Source organism: Leucoraja erinacea, chromosome 10 (assembly GCF_028641065.1).
Source record: "Leucoraja erinacea ecotype New England chromosome 10, Leri_hhj_1, whole genome shotgun sequence".
NCBI classification, from domain to species: Eukaryota; Metazoa; Chordata; class Chondrichthyes; order Rajiformes; family Rajidae; genus Leucoraja; species Leucoraja erinaceus.
This window is the reverse complement of record NC_073386.1, coordinates 39,000,485-39,017,171: the sequence shown is the minus strand read 5'-3', so window position 1 is coordinate 39,017,171 and position 16,687 is coordinate 39,000,485. Positions and strand designations below refer to the sequence as shown.

The 16,687-nt window shown below is 42.3% G+C and overlaps 2 protein-coding genes across 2 annotated transcripts in view; one reads left to right on the top strand and one right to left on the bottom strand.

Moving 5' to 3' along the window:
• Positions 1 to 1,980, top strand: part of angptl1a (angiopoietin-like 1a) — a 50,741-nt gene extending 48,761 nt beyond the window's left edge. The window contains exon 5 of the mRNA XM_055641987.1: positions 1,393 to 1,980. Within this exon, the coding sequence (XP_055497962.1) occupies positions 1,393 to 1,577 (185 nt within the window). The 3' untranslated portion in view covers positions 1,578 to 1,980. The remainder of the gene's footprint in view (positions 1 to 1,392) is intronic.
• Positions 1 to 16,687, bottom strand: part of ralgps2 (Ral GEF with PH domain and SH3 binding motif 2) — a 266,842-nt gene that overhangs the window by 159,904 nt on the left and 90,251 nt on the right. Inside the window, exons 6-9 of the mRNA XM_055641989.1 lie at positions 11,463 to 11,546; positions 5,974 to 6,063; positions 5,773 to 5,865; positions 4,638 to 4,764 (exon numbers count right to left, since the gene is read on the bottom strand). Coding sequence (XP_055497964.1) covers positions 4,638 to 4,764; positions 5,773 to 5,865; positions 5,974 to 6,063; positions 11,463 to 11,546 — 394 coding nt within the window. The remainder of the gene's footprint in view (positions 1 to 4,637; positions 4,765 to 5,772; positions 5,866 to 5,973; positions 6,064 to 11,462; positions 11,547 to 16,687) is intronic.

Sequence of the window (16,687 nt, the reverse complement as noted above, 5' to 3'; positions counted from 1 at the left end):
ATCATGAGGTATAGATCGGGTAGATGCACAGAGTTTTTTGCCCAGAGTAGGTGAACAGAAGACATAGGTTTAAGGTGAAGGGGAAAATAGGAATCTGAGGGGTAACTTTTTCACACAAAGGATGGTGGATGTATGGAACAAGGCACCAGGGGAGGTAGTTGAGGTAGGGACTATCCCATCATTTAAGAAACAGTTAGACAGGTACAGGTTTGGAAGGATATGGACCAAACACAGGCAGGTATCCTAATGTAGCTAGGACATGTTGGCCAGTGTAGGCAATTTGGACCGGAGGGCCTGTTTCCATACTGTATCACTCTATGACTCTAGACAGGTACCTGGACAGCAAAGGATTAGAGGGATATGGGCCAAATGTCAGCAAATGGGACTAGCTTAGATGGGGCATTTTGGACGGCATGGTCGAATTGGGCCAAAGGGCCAGTTTCATGCTGTAGGATTCTTTGATATTGAAAAGCTGAGTAAAACCTGGGAAGTAACAGTGACGTGGAGTTGATAGGTAGAAATACAGCGCAGAATCAGGCCCTTTGGCCATACTGAGTCCATGCCGATTCTCGCACATTAACACTACTCTACACACACACCAGGGACAATTTACAATTTGACCAAGCCAATTAGCCCACAAACTTGTACATCTTCAAGGTGTGGGAGGAAACCGGAGCACCCGGAGAAAACCCACACAGATCATGGGGAGAACGTACAAACTCCATACAGACAGCACCCGTAATCAGGATCGACAGCAATTCTACCACTGCGCCACCCATTTAACTGAAGTTAAATATTTAAGTCAACCATACATAATATTTCATGATATGTGGTTATTTCTGACCAGATTTTGAATGTTTTTGAATATCTGCTAGATCCAGCTGGCTAAACTGGAGGAACAATTTAAATGGTTGACAAAGAATTTACTGGTAGGCTTGTAGCCAAGGTTTGCTCTGACATGACAGTATTTATAAGTGTAAAGTCCTGCCATTGAACTGGATTGCACCACTGAGAAATCTAACATGCTTATTGAGGTTAAACTGACCCCATGGAATGCATTAAAAGGTAAATGCAAACTTTATGTTTAGGTCAACAGCGCTAGCTTGAAATTTTGGGTCCTATTCAATGTTCAGATTTACATTATGATAGTTCAATATGATAGGGAGAGTGTACAGATTTCAGCGTTTTAATTGTCTTATGCAGTTAACTTGAATAAATGAACTTGTAACAGACACAAATACTTTATTTCTTCAGATTAACTATTCTTTTAAACAGAAACATGTTTTGTTTCCCTGTCCTATTCCTGCTTCTCCAAATACTTTAGATCTACTGTATAAAATAGCTGGGACAGTATGCTGCAAATATATAATTGACTTCCTATTCTTTCCTCAGGTAACTGTGCCCATTTCCATAAAGGTGGCTGGTGGTATAATGCCTGCGCACACTGTAATGTGAATGGAGTATGGTATCGTGGAGGTCATTATCGCAGCAAGTATCAAGATGGACTCTACTGGGCTGAATTTCGAGGGGGTTCATATTCTCTTAAAAGTGTAGTTATGATGGTCAAACCTGAATAACACACTGGTAAACAAGTTAGATATCGCCCCCCCCCCCCCCCCCCCACAAATATGATCATAATGTACTAAAAATGTAGGAGTGTTTCAAGAGCAGATCATGTGCTTTGTTCAAAAAGCATTATGTTTCACAATGTTGAAAAATCATTTAACTACAAAAATTGAGTCATTACCTGATAAAATACTTCAGGAAGCAAAGGTTCTAAAAGTGTTATGTGCATTTGTGTTTAATGTTCATTGATACTGTGCTGAACAACTTGCACTATAAAGGCAGTGCTACCTTCTGATATAGAAGGTGCATGATTTAACCAGAATACTTTGTAACCCAATAAAACCACAATGCTATGATTAATCTTTGGATATATATTAATGCTATATTTTATTAAAACAGACAATTGTTTAATAATCTGCTGTCAGACCCATCAACTTTATTCCAAGAAACGACACAGTAGCTTAGCAGCTCAGGCCGCATCTCTGGAGAACGTGGTTGGGTGTTCGTTTCGGATAGGGACCCTTTTTCAGACTGATTTTAGAAAGAGAGAGAAAGCACTCATTAGAAGAGAGGTGGGTGTGGGACAAAGCCTGACAAGCGATAGTGATAGTGACAAAGCCTGACAAGTGCGGATTGATTGACAGATAATTGGACAAAGTCCAGAGATGAAAGGATAAAAGGTTGTGAGATAAGGAAAGGTGGTGTGAAATGTGATGGGAGGGAGGGGGAGGGAGGAGGAAGGAAGGAAGGAAGGAGGGAGGGAAGGAGGGAGAGAGGGTGAAAGGGAGGAAGAAGGAGGGAGGGAAGTGCGGGGGAGGGAGGGAGAAGGAAGGGAGGGAGAAGGGGGGTGGAGAGAGGGAGGGAGGGAGAGAGGGAGTGAAGGAGGGAGGGAGAAGGAGGGAAGGGAGAAGGGAAATGGGGAGGAGGGGAAAGAAGGGGGAGGAGGGGAAAGATGGGGGGGGTTAGTTAGCTAAAATTGGAGAATTCAATGTTCATTCCTTTGGGTTGCAAGCTACCCAAGCAAAACATGAGGGACATTAACTTTATCATCCATGGATCCATTATATTTTATTCTCATGTTGAAGTTACTTAAGGATTCGATTGAAATAAATATTTGATGTTTTTCACGGATTTAAGTTTAAACCCCTTGTGGACAATTAAGTTATTTCTACAGATTATGAATACTGATCGGCCCTGAATCAGATGAAAAGATTTAAAACTAGTTCAAATTGTGCAACGGTTCTTTTGTACAAATTAGTAACTTAATTTAATTTTGATTAACTCTACTGATGCTTTGTATAAAGGGAGTTTTATGTTTTGAATTCTATAAAGAACTTCATCAGAAAAGGAGTGTATGCAAAGAATGTAGAACTTGAACTTGCCTCTTCTGATTGATACTAATTGATTGCTTTGATCCAACAATAAGTACAAGCGTATTTATATCGTAATCACGATTTTTTAAACCTGCTTCTGCAAATAGTATTACAAGTGTCTAAGACTACTTTCATTTATTATATTAAATTATTCATAAACACAGCAATGGCGAAAAATCGTAGCGCTATGGGGGATCATTTTTGCACAAATTTAATTACAACGCAGTGGTCAAGATGAGAGTTTTAGTAATAGTTTAGATTCCAGAAAGTCCTTAGGTTACACAACATTTCCGTTCCTGAGAATTGTCCAAGTCAGAAACATGCAATTTCTATAGTTTCCCACACCGTGTTGCGCTACATACACTTGCAATCAAATATTCATAGTAACACTACCCATAATAAAACTAAATGAATGCATACAGTATCCAGTCATGAATGAATACCCACAAAGCATATTAATATTATTACCTTGAAAAATGCTTTTACAATGTATTGGAGAATTTGTGCATTGTCAGTAAAAGTGTTTTGGTTTTCACGGCATTAATTCAACCAGCATATTAGTCACCACAATCACCGTGTAAGACTAATCTTTTAAATTCTCCCTCTAATGGGGAGCATTGCACACATTGTTACTGTCGTTATTTTCCATTGGCACAACTAATATTGGGAAATTGGAGGCATAAAATGTCGGTACCAGCTGAATGGATGAGATCATTTTTTAATTTACATAATTCACAAATATCTATAATGCTAGAAATCGAGTGTAGATTTGCAGAAGTTTGGTTTTAATATCAGTCTCAGTAAGAAAGGAGTTCTCCACCAACCAGTACTTGGGCAGCATGATATCTTCTTATGGCTCGCTGGACAAGGAAATATCGACCAGAATCAGCAAGGTGAGTCAAGCACTTGGTTGACTCCGAGCACGAGTGTTAAAACACCACATCAAGCTGCCAACCAGGCTGAAAGTCTATATGGATGTGAAACATGGATCTTGTACAGGAAACACATCAGCCAGCTTGAGAAATGCACATGCGCTATCTACGAATTTGCTGGCAAAACAGGGTGACCAACGTGGAAGTGCTGGACCGATCTGGCTTCACAAGCATCGAAGCAATGATGATAAAGGCCCAGCTTCGATGGACAGGCCATGTGATCCGGATGGATGAATTCCACATGCCTCGTGAACCCCTGTACAGAATTCTGTCACAGGGTCAAATAACCCTAAGAAACGGTTCAAAGACTGTATCAAGGACCACCAAGAACCAGCACTGCTAGCCCCCAAAGACCTGGAAACCTGTGCCAGTGACAGGACTGGCTGGCATACAACCACTAGGAAGGCGGTCAGCATTTTCGAAGACAATCGCTAAAGGCGACTAGTTAGTATTAGAGTCACACCCGATCCCACAAAACATGAGACTGCACAACAATACTATCTTCGTCTGTCGGACCACCACCAAAATGAACATAATCAAATTAAATAATGTTTAAATGACGAATGGCAGTTAAAATACAATTAATTTCTGCATTTGTCAATAGAAAAATGAACATTCCAGTTGAACTTTTTTTAAACAAAAGCGAACAAACTCGAAAAGTTTGATCATATTACAATCAATAATTAATTTCAACTTCATCTGCCAGTATTTGTCTGGTAGTTACATAATATGCTGTTTTTGAAAAATGAAAAATAATAATTCCTACCTAGATATGGAATACATGGAGTCATCTTCAAACTATTAACATAATCCCTGAGCCTTTTGTAATTATCTTCTTTAGACACAAGATATTCTAATTTTTCAAAAGTTGTTTTATCTTTTCTGTTCAAAAGCTGTGAAAACAAAAGTTAGGAAAAATAAACAATGTGGCAATATTTAACAATTAGTCATTGCATAACAAATGTAAACAATAGCAATATTGTGAGAAAAATCTGCAAGTATCCAATAGCTCATTAGACTTTTTGTAAAAAAAAACATTTCGGGGACATGGGAGGCAATGGCGGCACAGTGGGAGAGCTACTGACTTGCAGCGCCAGAAACCCGGGTTTGATACTGACCACGGGTGCTATCTGTACAAAGTTTGTATATTTTCCCTGTGAACTCATGGGTTTGCCCAAGGTGCTACGGTTTCCTCCCACACTCTAAAGACGTACAGGTTTATAGGTTAACTTGGCTTTGGTAAAATTGTAAATTGTCCCTAGTGTGTAGGACAATGTTAGTGTGCGGGGTGATCACTGGTTGGCTTGGACTTGGTGGGCCGAAGGGCCTGTTTCTGCGCTATATCTCTTACAGTCTAAAAGGGAGGTTCATGTATTATTTACAGCCTATCCCTATTCCTCTCAAGATTCCCTCCTGATTTGCTTATATCTATCAGAAGATACAACACGGAGGAAATCATACTGGTGGCAACATTCCATGCGTTTGTCATTCTTGCCTGTGTCGGTGGTAGAGGTCACGGTTTTGGTATTGATATTGGTTTATTATTGTCATGTATACTGATATACAGTGAAAAACTTTATTTAGAGTTGCATTCCAGAAAAATGGAAGCTTCGATCACACTTCTGATTTGTTCCTAGAGAATCACACTGCAGATACCCACAAGCAGTGCAACTCTAATAATGCTTAAGATGTTCAGCACTATCTAGGATTCAGCAGAGTTCTAGATTGCCACCTAGTTCGTACAAACTCCATATAGACAGCACCCAGAGTCAGGATCGAACCAGGGTCTCTGGCAGTGTAAAGCAGCAACTCTACTGCTGCGTTACAATGTCTCCTCTTACTAGTGCATATTAGTCATAATAACAACTGTGTTGTTCATAAATATGATTCACAGCACTTACCGCCCATGTTTTTGTAAGTCTGAAGATGGGCGCACTCTGTAATCCAGACACGACAGCCATTAGTGCATGGAGGTTATTCGACTCATATAATTTCTACAATTGAGACAAACGTACAATAGCTATAAATAAAAACAAAATCTAAACCTGATTAAGCTAACAGGAATAATCACTGAAGTATTACACAAGAAATCATTGTCATACCTTTGCAGTCTTCACATAGTGGCTCAAAACTTCTGCTCTTATTTTTAGTGTTTGTGCAGTGAGAATCTCTCGGACAACCCAAAAGCTGACCTACAGATTAAAAAAAAGACACTTTTCTACACAATCAAATAAATTAAAGTTCAATTTAGTTTATTGTCACGTGTACAGAGGTACAGTGAAAAGCTTTTTGTTGCGTGCTAACCAGTCAGCAGAAAGACAATACATGATATCAATCAATCCATTTACAGTATTGATAAATGTTAAAGGGAATAACATTTAGTGCAAGGTAAAGCCAGCAAAGTCCGGTCAAGGATAGTCCGATAGACATCAAAGAGAGTACAGAGGAGATTTAATAGAATGTTGCCTGGGTTTCAACAACTAAGTTACAGAGAAAGGTTGAATAAGTTAGGTCTTTATTCTCTGGAGCGCAGAAGGTTAAGGGGGGACTTGATAGAGGTCTTTAAAATGATGAGAGGGATAGACAGAGTTGATGTGGACAAGCTTTTCCCTTTGAGAATAGGGAAGATTCAAACAAGAGGACATGACTTCAGAATTAAGGGACAGAAGTTTAGGGGTAACATGAGGGGGAACTTCTTTACTCAGAGAGTGGTAGCGGTGTGGAATGAGCTTCCAGTGGAAGTGGTGGAGGCAGGTTCATTGGTATCATTTAAAAATAAATTAGGTAGGCATATGGATGAGAAGGGAATGGAGGGTTATGGTATGAGTGCAGGCAGGTGGGACTAAGGGAAAAAAGTTGTTCGGCACGGACTTGTAAGGCCGAGATGGCCTGTTTCCGTGCTGTAATTGTTACATGGTTAAAGAAGTACATAGTAGTTCAGCACTGCTCTGTTGTAGAATGGTTCGGTTGCCCGATAACAGCTGGGAAGAAACTGTCCCCAACTCTGGTGGTGTGCGTTTTCACACTTCTATACTTTTTGCCTGATGAGAGAGGGGAGAAGAGGGAGACTCGTCCTTGATTATGCTGCTGGCCTTGCCAAGGCAGCGTGAGGTATAAATAGAGTCAATGGAAGTGAGGTTGGTTTGTGTGATGGCCTGGGCTGCATACACAATTCCCTGCAATTTCTTACGGTCCTGGATGGAGCTGTTCCCAAACCCAAGCTGTGATGCTTCCTGATAAACCAATGTCTCATATTGCACCCCAATATGTCTACATTCACGAGTTAGGTATTTTTCAGCCATAGACTCTATCCCTCTCAGTACTTTGAAGCTCATTCTTCAGTCTCTAAATTTGTCTCTTTGGTTTTTTTCCCCCCATAGAGAAAATCTTTCCCTTTGCTGTCGCATTTGGAGGAAATCATAGGAAGTTATCAGTCAAACCATACGGCAATAAGTCATCTTTTAGGTGACAAATACAATTTCCAATAGAGACAGTGTTTTTTATAGCCGTGAAATGTTCAGAATGAACTTATTTTTCCTAACAGAGCTAATGGGACTGATGAACAAGGACTTTAACTATTAGGTGCTGGGCAGGCTACCAGGTGCCTGGAGAGGCCAGAATGATTGCAAGTTAAATGAAGATGATAAATAAAGGAAGGATTATGGTGATGCAGCTTAAATGAATCAGGATCTGGTAGTGAAACCAGATATGGGGAACATAGGACAAAGAACAGCTCTGTACATGAACAGACCGTTTGGCCCACAATGACTGTGCCAAAAATAATACCAAGAGCAACTCTCATCTGCCTCCACATAATCCATATACCTTCATTCCCTGCATATCCACATGCCTATCCAAAAGTCTCAAATCCCTTTATTGTATCTGCCTCAACCACCATCCTCAGCAGTGCATCTCTACCACTAATCACCCTCTATGTGAAACATTTGTTGTGCACATCTCCTTTAAACTTTATCCCTCTCACCTTAAAGCTATGCCCTCAAGTAGTTATTTTTCCAACCTTGGAAAGAGGTTCTGACTGTCCACCCTATCTATGTCTCTCATAATTTTATACACTTCTATCAGGTCTCCCCGAAATCTCTAGCATTCCAGAGGAAACAATCTATGTCTGTGCAACCTCTTCCTGGTTACTCCCTGGTCAATTCTTCCCTTCCCTCCCGCACCTCCCCCTCCCCGGGCACTTTCCCTTACAACCACAAGAGATGCTACACTTGTCGCTTTACCTCCCCCCTCGACTCCATTCAAGGACCCAAGTAGTCATTCCAGATGCGACAGAGGTTCACCTGCATCTCCTCCAACCTCATTTATTGCATCTTCTGCTCTAGATGTCAGCTGATCTACATCGGTGAGACCAAGCCTAGACTTGGCGATCATTTCACCGAACACCTCCGCTCGGTCCGCATTAACCAACCTGATTTCCCTGTGGCTCAGCACTTCAACTCCCCCTCCCATTCTGAATCCGACCTTTCTGTGCTGGGCCTCCTCCATGGCCAGAGTGAGCACCATCGGAAATTGGAGGAGCAGCACCTCATATTCCGCTTGGGCAGTTTGCACCCTAGCGGCATGAACAACGACTTCTCCAATTTTCGGTAGCCCTTGCTGTCTCCTCCCCTTCTCAGCTCTCCCTCAGCCCTCTGGCTCCTCCTCTTCCTTTCTCCTCTCTTCTCCCTGCCCCCCCCCTCCCTAGTCTGAAGAAGGGTTTCAGCCCGAAAAGTTGCCTATTTCCTTCGCTCCATAGATGCTGCCTCACCCGCTGAATTTCTCCAGCACTTTTGTCGACCTTCGATTTTCCAGCATCTGCAGTTCCTTCTTAAACAACCTCTTCCTGTGGCTAATACCCCCTAATCCAGGCATAATTCTGGTAAACCTCCTCTGCACGCTTTCCAAAACCTCCACATCCTTCCTGTAATGGGGCAACCAGAACCACATGGAATCCTCAAATGTGGTCCAACCGAAGTCCGATAAAGCTGCATCATGACTCAATGCCCTGATCAACGAAGGGAAGCATACCATATGCCTTCTTTATCATTGTATCTAATTGTGTTACAACTTTCAGTGAGTTATGGAGTTGGACCCCAAGATCCTTCCATATATCAGTGCTGTAAGGATCATGCCATTAATTACATATTTACATTCGACTTCCTAAAGTGCAAATCTCATACTTGCTTGGATTAAACTCCATCTGCTATTTCTCCGCCCATTTCTGTAGCTGATCTATATAAGGCCGTATATTTTCACAGCCTTCCTCACAGTGCTCAAATGCTTTTTGCAAAGAATCAAAAAGACGGCTGAGAGCCCAGGATTGTGAGCCCAAGATGGAATATTGAGGGATATAATCGATCGTATAAAGAAATCCAATTCCATTTTCAGATATTTTATGGTTTTACCTAATTTGTTAAGTCACAAAATTAACTTATTTTAGTAACTGACTATTGAGGGAGAACAACACAACTCTGTGCTTTACCATTCCATAGCAATGTTTAAACAGCTGAAAGTTAAAGACCTATCATAACAAAAATAAAAAATGTGTTTTGCAAATCAAGAAGTGCAAAGGGAACTTGTTAATTGGATTGAGGAAACAAAGGAACCAAAAGAGATATAAGGCAGAATACTTTATTGTTGCCAGCTAATTTAACAAGCAGTGTCTCGATCAACAAGGTCCTAAATTAATTTGACTTTAATTCACAACTAAAATTACAGGGTGTAGAGCGGAGAGGGGGAGGGAGGAGAGAGCGAGAGAGAGACACACACACACACACACACACACACACACACACACACACACACACAGAGGCAATGGAGTGACATGGATCACATTCAGGCAGAGTCAGCATGGTCAATATGAACCAACTGGCCTGTTCCTGTGCTATACTGTTAAGTTATATTCTCCAGAGGTTTCCTTTCAGGTTTCCTAAGTGGGACAGGGGCATAAACCTATGCTCTTGAGTTCTTGATTCCCCAACTCTGGGGAAAAAAGACTGTTGATACCACTCATGACTTTATACACTTCGATAAGATCACCAGTCTGGTACATTCGAAGGAGTAAAGTCCTAGTCTGCCCAACCTCTGCCTATTACTCAGTCCTGGAAACATTATCGTAAATCTTTTCTGCATTCTTTTCAGCTTAATCACATATTTTCTCTAGCAACAGGGTAACTAAAACTGAACACAATATTCTGAATGTGTCCACACCAATGCATTGTACAGCTACAACTTAACGTCTCAACTACTATGTTCAGTTCCATGACTGTAATGGCCAGTGTGCCACAAGCCACCTTCACTACCACGGTGACATCACTTTCAGGGAGCTATGCATTTGTACTAGAGGGGTCGGCACGGACTAGAAGGGTCGAGATGGCCTGTTTCCGTGCTGTAATTGTTATATGGTTATATGGTTACTTCACGAAATGTAACATGCACTTATCCAAATTAAACATCATTCCACATTTCTCAGGCCACTTACCCAGCTGATCAAGAAACCATTTTAATACTAATTCAATGTCTATTATTTAATGCCATCTGCAAACTTACCAACCTACTGTACATTCTCACCCAAATCGTTAGCAATGGCCCAGCAATGAGAAACAACCTTCCACTATTGTCTTCTGCTTTCTACTTTAAGCCAACAGTGTGACCAATAGTAGTTTTCCTGGATCTTTTCGAGCAGTCTACCATGCAGAATTGTATCAAAGGCCTTGTTGAAGTCTATATAGGCCTTGTTGAAGTCCATATAAATCACATCTACTGCTCTGCTCTCATTAACCTTCTTACTTGCTTCTTCAAAAACAAGCAAATTTGGTAGATATGATCTCTCACACTCATATTGACTGTCCCTAATCAACTCTTCTTTCTACATGTATGTTTATCTTACCTCTTATCCAGCAATTTACCACCACATATGTTAGGCTTATTGGTCAAATGTTCACAGGATTTTCTTTGCAGTCCATCTTAAATAAAGGCACCATGCAAGCCACCAGTCTTTAAGCACCTGACCCATAGCTAACAGCAGTGTCAGGGCTCCAGCAATTTCTGCTCTAGTTTTGTGCAGTGTTCTTGGATATACTTGATCAGACCCCAGAGATTAATCTATGTTTGAATGTTTCAAGATGTCCAGGACTACCTTGACTGTAATGCAGACAATCCCCAAGACGTCCCCATTAACTGGGAAATTACCCATGAATGTTTAGGTTAACAATTATTTCACATTTCAAATGTTCAGAAACAGTCATGGCAATAATTGAAAGCAACCAAACAGTAAAAAATAAATTGTTGTTCTCACCAATACTTTTAATGACAAAACGGTGCTGGTAGGCATGCCAATTAAAAAAGTAGCTCCATTTATCAACATTTTTTTCCACCTATGTACCTCTTCTGTTTTAATTTTGAGATCAAACAATTTCTAATTTAATGCACTAATAGCTGAAAATGGTATAACACTATTTAAAATCCTAAATATATGAAGACTTAGTTTTAAACTTTTTAAAGAGGTGTCAGTACACTAGTGTCTACGGTCACAAACAAAGCTTTGGACTTCACCAATTAATGTTATTATATAAATCCTTGTAATACTCACATGATTAAACCTTCGAGTGAAGGCTACAACATTTGGTGAGGAACTGTACTTTTCCTTTTTGTTCCAACCACAACTTGACAGCTCCTGTAAGAGAGGGAAGTTGGACATACTTACTAAAATTATCCTCTACAATTAAGGAAGTGGCTTTTACTCATCACATTCAAAACCCTTAAAGGGCGATCTCACGGTGCGACCTGAAGCAAGACCTAACAAGAGTTTAACATCGTGGGAACCTTCTGCGATAGCAGTACGGCATTCGTGGACCACCGAGGACCTCCGTGGCGCTGACGGCAGGCAGTCGTGTGACTTGGTAAGGTCGGGAGAAAATTCAAACATTTTTGAATTTCTCCAAGAGTGTCTTGAGCAGCGTTGCAACATTGTATGAGTGCAGATGCCAGTGCGATATCCGTGCGATATCCGTAATGACTCTTACGAGTACCGTGGGAACTCCTGCAAACGGCAAACCCGGAAGCTTGACAGAAGGGACATAAGGTGAGGTTAAATAAATATATTTTTTACTATCAGATTGATGTCTGCAACTCTTCATTAACACATCACTACAAGAGGAATGTCTCTAATGTTATAATCCCTCTCATGCTGAAACACAAAATAGTTGAAGGGAGGTGAAATAATTACATTTTTATTCTTTTTCATTTTTGAGTGTTGCTGAGCTACTGTACTCTCACTTGCTGAGCTATTGTACTCCAGCAGTTTGTGTCTCTTTTTGTCTGAAAGCAGTTTCTAACTGGAGGAACTCCGCGGGCCAGGCAGCATCTACGGAGGGAAATTGACAGGCGAGCCTTTCCTCAGGCTGCCTTATCTCTCTCTACCCCCCCCCCCCCCCTCCCCCCAACTGCCACCACACACACAAATGCTAGAGAAACTCAGCGGGTGCAGCAGCATCTATGGAACGAAGGAAATAGGCAAAGTTTCGGCCCGAAAAGTTGCCTATTTCTTGTGCATGTGTCGGAAGGAACAGCAGATGCCGGTTTAAAGAGAATGAGTAACTCGACGGCAGGCAGCATCTTTTGGGAGAAGGAATGGGTGACATTTCGGGTCGAGACCCTTCTGATATGCTGCTTGTCCCGCTGAGCTACATGTTGTGTCTATCTTCGTTTTAATCCAGCATCTGCAGATCCTTCCTGGCCGAACCCGATTGAAAGATGAGAGGCTGGGCGATAGAAATCATTAATTGAATTAAATAACTAGATACCTGTCTAATCGTATCTACAGGATTGGACAGGCTAGATGGAGGAAGAATGTTCCCGATGTTGGGGGAGTCCAGAACCAGGGTCCCAGTTTTACAGTCTACCGTGGGAACTCTTTAATTACAGCGGGAAACCTTCAGTTTCCCAGGGGATCGGGACGGGACTGGAGTTGGGAGGGAAAGGTGGGGGAGTCGAGGGAGAGGAGGGGGAGACAGATGGGGGTGTCTTCATTTAGTGGCGGTGGGTGTCTGTCACTGAAACAGGCAGGTGAGATTTCACATTCACCTTGTGTGTGCCTCTCTCTCTCTCTCTCTCTCCCTCCCTTTCACACAGGCATGAATGGATGAACTCCGCGGGCCAGGCAGCATCTACGGAGGGAAATGGACAGGCGACCCATTCTTCAGGCTGCCTTATGTCTCTCTCCCCCCCCCAACTCCCACCCACACACGCGAATGCTGGAGAAACTCAGCGGGTGCAGCAGCATCTATGGAACGAAGGAGATAGACAACGTTTCGGCCCCGCTGCACCCGCCGATTTTCTCCAGCATTTGCGTGTCCATTTCCCTCCGTAGATGCTGCCTGGCCCGCGGAGTTCATCCATTCATGCCTGTGTGAGGGAGGGAGGGAGGGAGAGAGAGAGAGAGAGGCACACACAAGGTGAATGTGAAATCTCACCTGCCTGTTTCAGTGACAGACACCCACCACCACTAAATGAAGACACCCCCATCTGTCTCCCCCTCCTCTCCCTCGACTCCCCCACCCTTCCCTCCCAACTCCAGTCCCGTCCCAAGTTCGGTCTGTGAAACGCAACACGCCAGCCCCGACAACCAGCCCGGTGGTCAGTCCTTTGAAGATAGACACCAGTTGCTTGGAGCAACTCAGCGGGACAGGCAGCATCTCTGGAGAGAAGGAACGGGTGGCGTTTCGGGTCGAGAGCCTTCTTCAGACTGAAAGTTTCACCTCTCAGTAGATCATAAAATAACACAATCATCATGGTCAATGTGAGACACAGTCTTTATTCATATTTGACAAAATAAAAAGACGACTTCTTGCACATATTGAGAGAAGGTGCATCACACCAAACAACATTTGTCTAAAAAAACACAGATTATTCTTCAGCGCATTAAAGAGCTCGGGTGAAAAAAAACAATATAGTGTGTGACAACAAAGTAACATCATTTGTGCCACGTGATTAACTACACTACAGTCCACGATGTTCATTCACGATTAACGGGAAAGATCGGGAGACGGACAAGTCACTCGCAAAAATGACAGAATTGCAGAGTACCGTGGGAACTCTTTATCTACCTCCCGCTATATCGTGCGGAACTCTTACTGGACCACGACCACTTCACTCGGGTGACATCTTGCATCAGGTCGCACCGTGAGATCTAGCCATTAACTGCCAATGTTGAATGACTTAAAATGTGCTAACTCTTTTTACATGTTGACCAATTAGACAACTGTATGGTCAATCCTTAATTGCCATCAAGAAACATTTGTCCAAATTTTGTAACATTAAAAATAGTTTTTTACCTAAGCCAGGATTTGTGTTTATATGCATTTAAAAAGCCATTTGAACTGGTATATGGATGGGAAAGGTTGAGAGAGTGATATAAAAATTAATTACATAAGTTATCGGGGGACTGTACCATTAAGAATCATGTATGGGCAAGTCTATCTTGGGATGACACAATGTGCTGACTGTGGGTTTGTACTTTGTACCCTGCATGATGAGATTAAGTAGTACCCTGCATGATGAGATTAAGTTGTACCCATGCGTTGCAAATCTGCTTTATCTGTGATCCATTCTCCCACAATCTCTTACTCAATCATACCTCTCTGACATTCTCGTATTCAGAGCACAAAGAGTTTATGTTTAAATTCAACAATATCGTTCACACAGATAAACTCAGGAGATCTGAAAAAACAGAAAATGTTGGATAGATACAGATCAAAAAGGGCCAATCTACTGGTTTACTCTATCAAGCTGCTTGTCAACTATTTAAAAATTCTTAACTCCTTCACTGTAATATATTTATTCAATCTCTGCGCGTCATTAGCATGTCAGGGGTGTATTGTCATTTCGTTATAACATGATCTCATGGTGCAGAAAAAACGGACAGTTCAGAAAGGCTCAAAACCGAGGATGCAGGAAAAATCAGTGTTCAAACTGTACTTTATTCTAGATCTGGTGTCAAAGCTCAGCATGCAATTCACCTTCCATGTGTTTTTTCATTAGTTATGTACCCTGATCTTGCACTTCAGTTTTAAATCGATGTCTCTGGCACGGTCCAGAACTTTGCGTAGGTTGGTATCGTGCTCAGTGGCATCGCGTCCATGAACCAGGATGTCGTCAACTATGATGGCACAGGGAAATTCTGCAAACAGTTGTTCCGTTGCATGCTGGAAAACTTCACTGGCAGAGTTGATGCCAAAGGGCAATCTTAGGAATCGGTAACATCCGAATGGGGTGGCGAAGGTTGTTAACGACGATGAAGCAGGGTCTAACGGGATTTGCCAGAACGACGTTTTGGCATCCAAGACTGAGAAAACCGTTGCATTACCAATTTGTACCGCTACGTCGTCGGTGGTCCTCATTGGGTAGTGTTGGCGTTTGATTGCTGTGTTCAAATCTTTAGGATTGATGCAGATGCGCAACTGCTTTTTGTCTTTCTTTGTGGTGACAACTATGCTGGAAACCCAATCAGAGGGTTCACTGACTTTGGCAAGAACTCCAATGGACCATACGTTTCAGTTCATCGTGTATTTGCTCACACATACCATGCGGGACGCGGTGAGGGGCACGTACGATTGGGGTGACTGTATGGTCAACAATGATCGTGTATATTATAGGTAGTTTGCCGAGTTTGTTGTCAAACAAATATTTGTTGTTGGATAGCATCTGTCTGGTTGGTTCCTCTGTCAAGCAGTTTGTGGACAGCACGCCCGAAATAGACCAAACCTAGGTCATGGCACGCATCGATGCCGAGCAGGGTTTCAGAACTTGGCTGAACGATATAAAATAGCAAGTCCTTGGTCTGTTCATTGATGGTACCGTTGAAATCAGCTTTGCCCAACGGGTGGAGAATTTCTCCTCCGTAAGCATGTAGAGTGGAAGAGGTTTTTTTTTATGAGCTCAGTGGTTCTTATCTTGTTGAACACTTTGAGTGACATGAGTTCACGCGGGCGCCGTTATCGACTTTGCCGATCAGTGGTTTGTTATTGATTATCATGGTCACAGCAGGATCAGTCACTTTGCCTGCGGTGTGCAGGTTTAGGGAAAGTACGGTAGACTCAGTGTCTGTGTTATCAGAGTTGTTCCCGTGGGAAGATTCGTCTTGTTCATGAGAATCAGAATCAGACAGGTCTTGTTGAATCAGGTGCAGCTTTGTCCTTGAAGCCGTAATCCCACTGGATCGACAACATTTAGCAAAGTGGTTGAGTTTCTTGCAATTATGACATACTTTCCCGTGGGCTACGCAAAATTGGCGCCCCCGGAGTGGAAATAGTTACAGTTCGTACACCTGGTGTTAGGCATGTTCTGAGCTTTGCTGGATGCATTGAGAAATCTTTGTGGAGAGTAACGAGCCAGATTTACATTCAACTGTTGATTAGCATTCGCGCCATCAAAATCAGCCAGTGGTGCCACAGTCTCAGCCATCTGACAAGCATGAATTGCTTGATCTAAAGTCAGTTCTGCATTCCGCAGCAGTTCGGCTCGCAGCTTGCGGTCGCTCATTCCTCCCACAATTTTATCGCGAACTAACTCATTTGTCAACTCACCAAATCTGCATCGAGAGCTGATGTGTCTCAGGTCACTGATGAATCGTTCCACAGGCTAGTCAGCCTGTTGCATTCGAGCAAAAAATCTTGTTCTCTCAAGGATTCTGTTAGACGGCAGGTCACACAGTTCTCTAAACTTCCTCAGCAACACCATAGAGTTGTCAATAGATTCAGCTGGCACCAATACCTGTCCATTCCCATCCAGTTGAGCAGGTGCAAATTCGAACAAGTC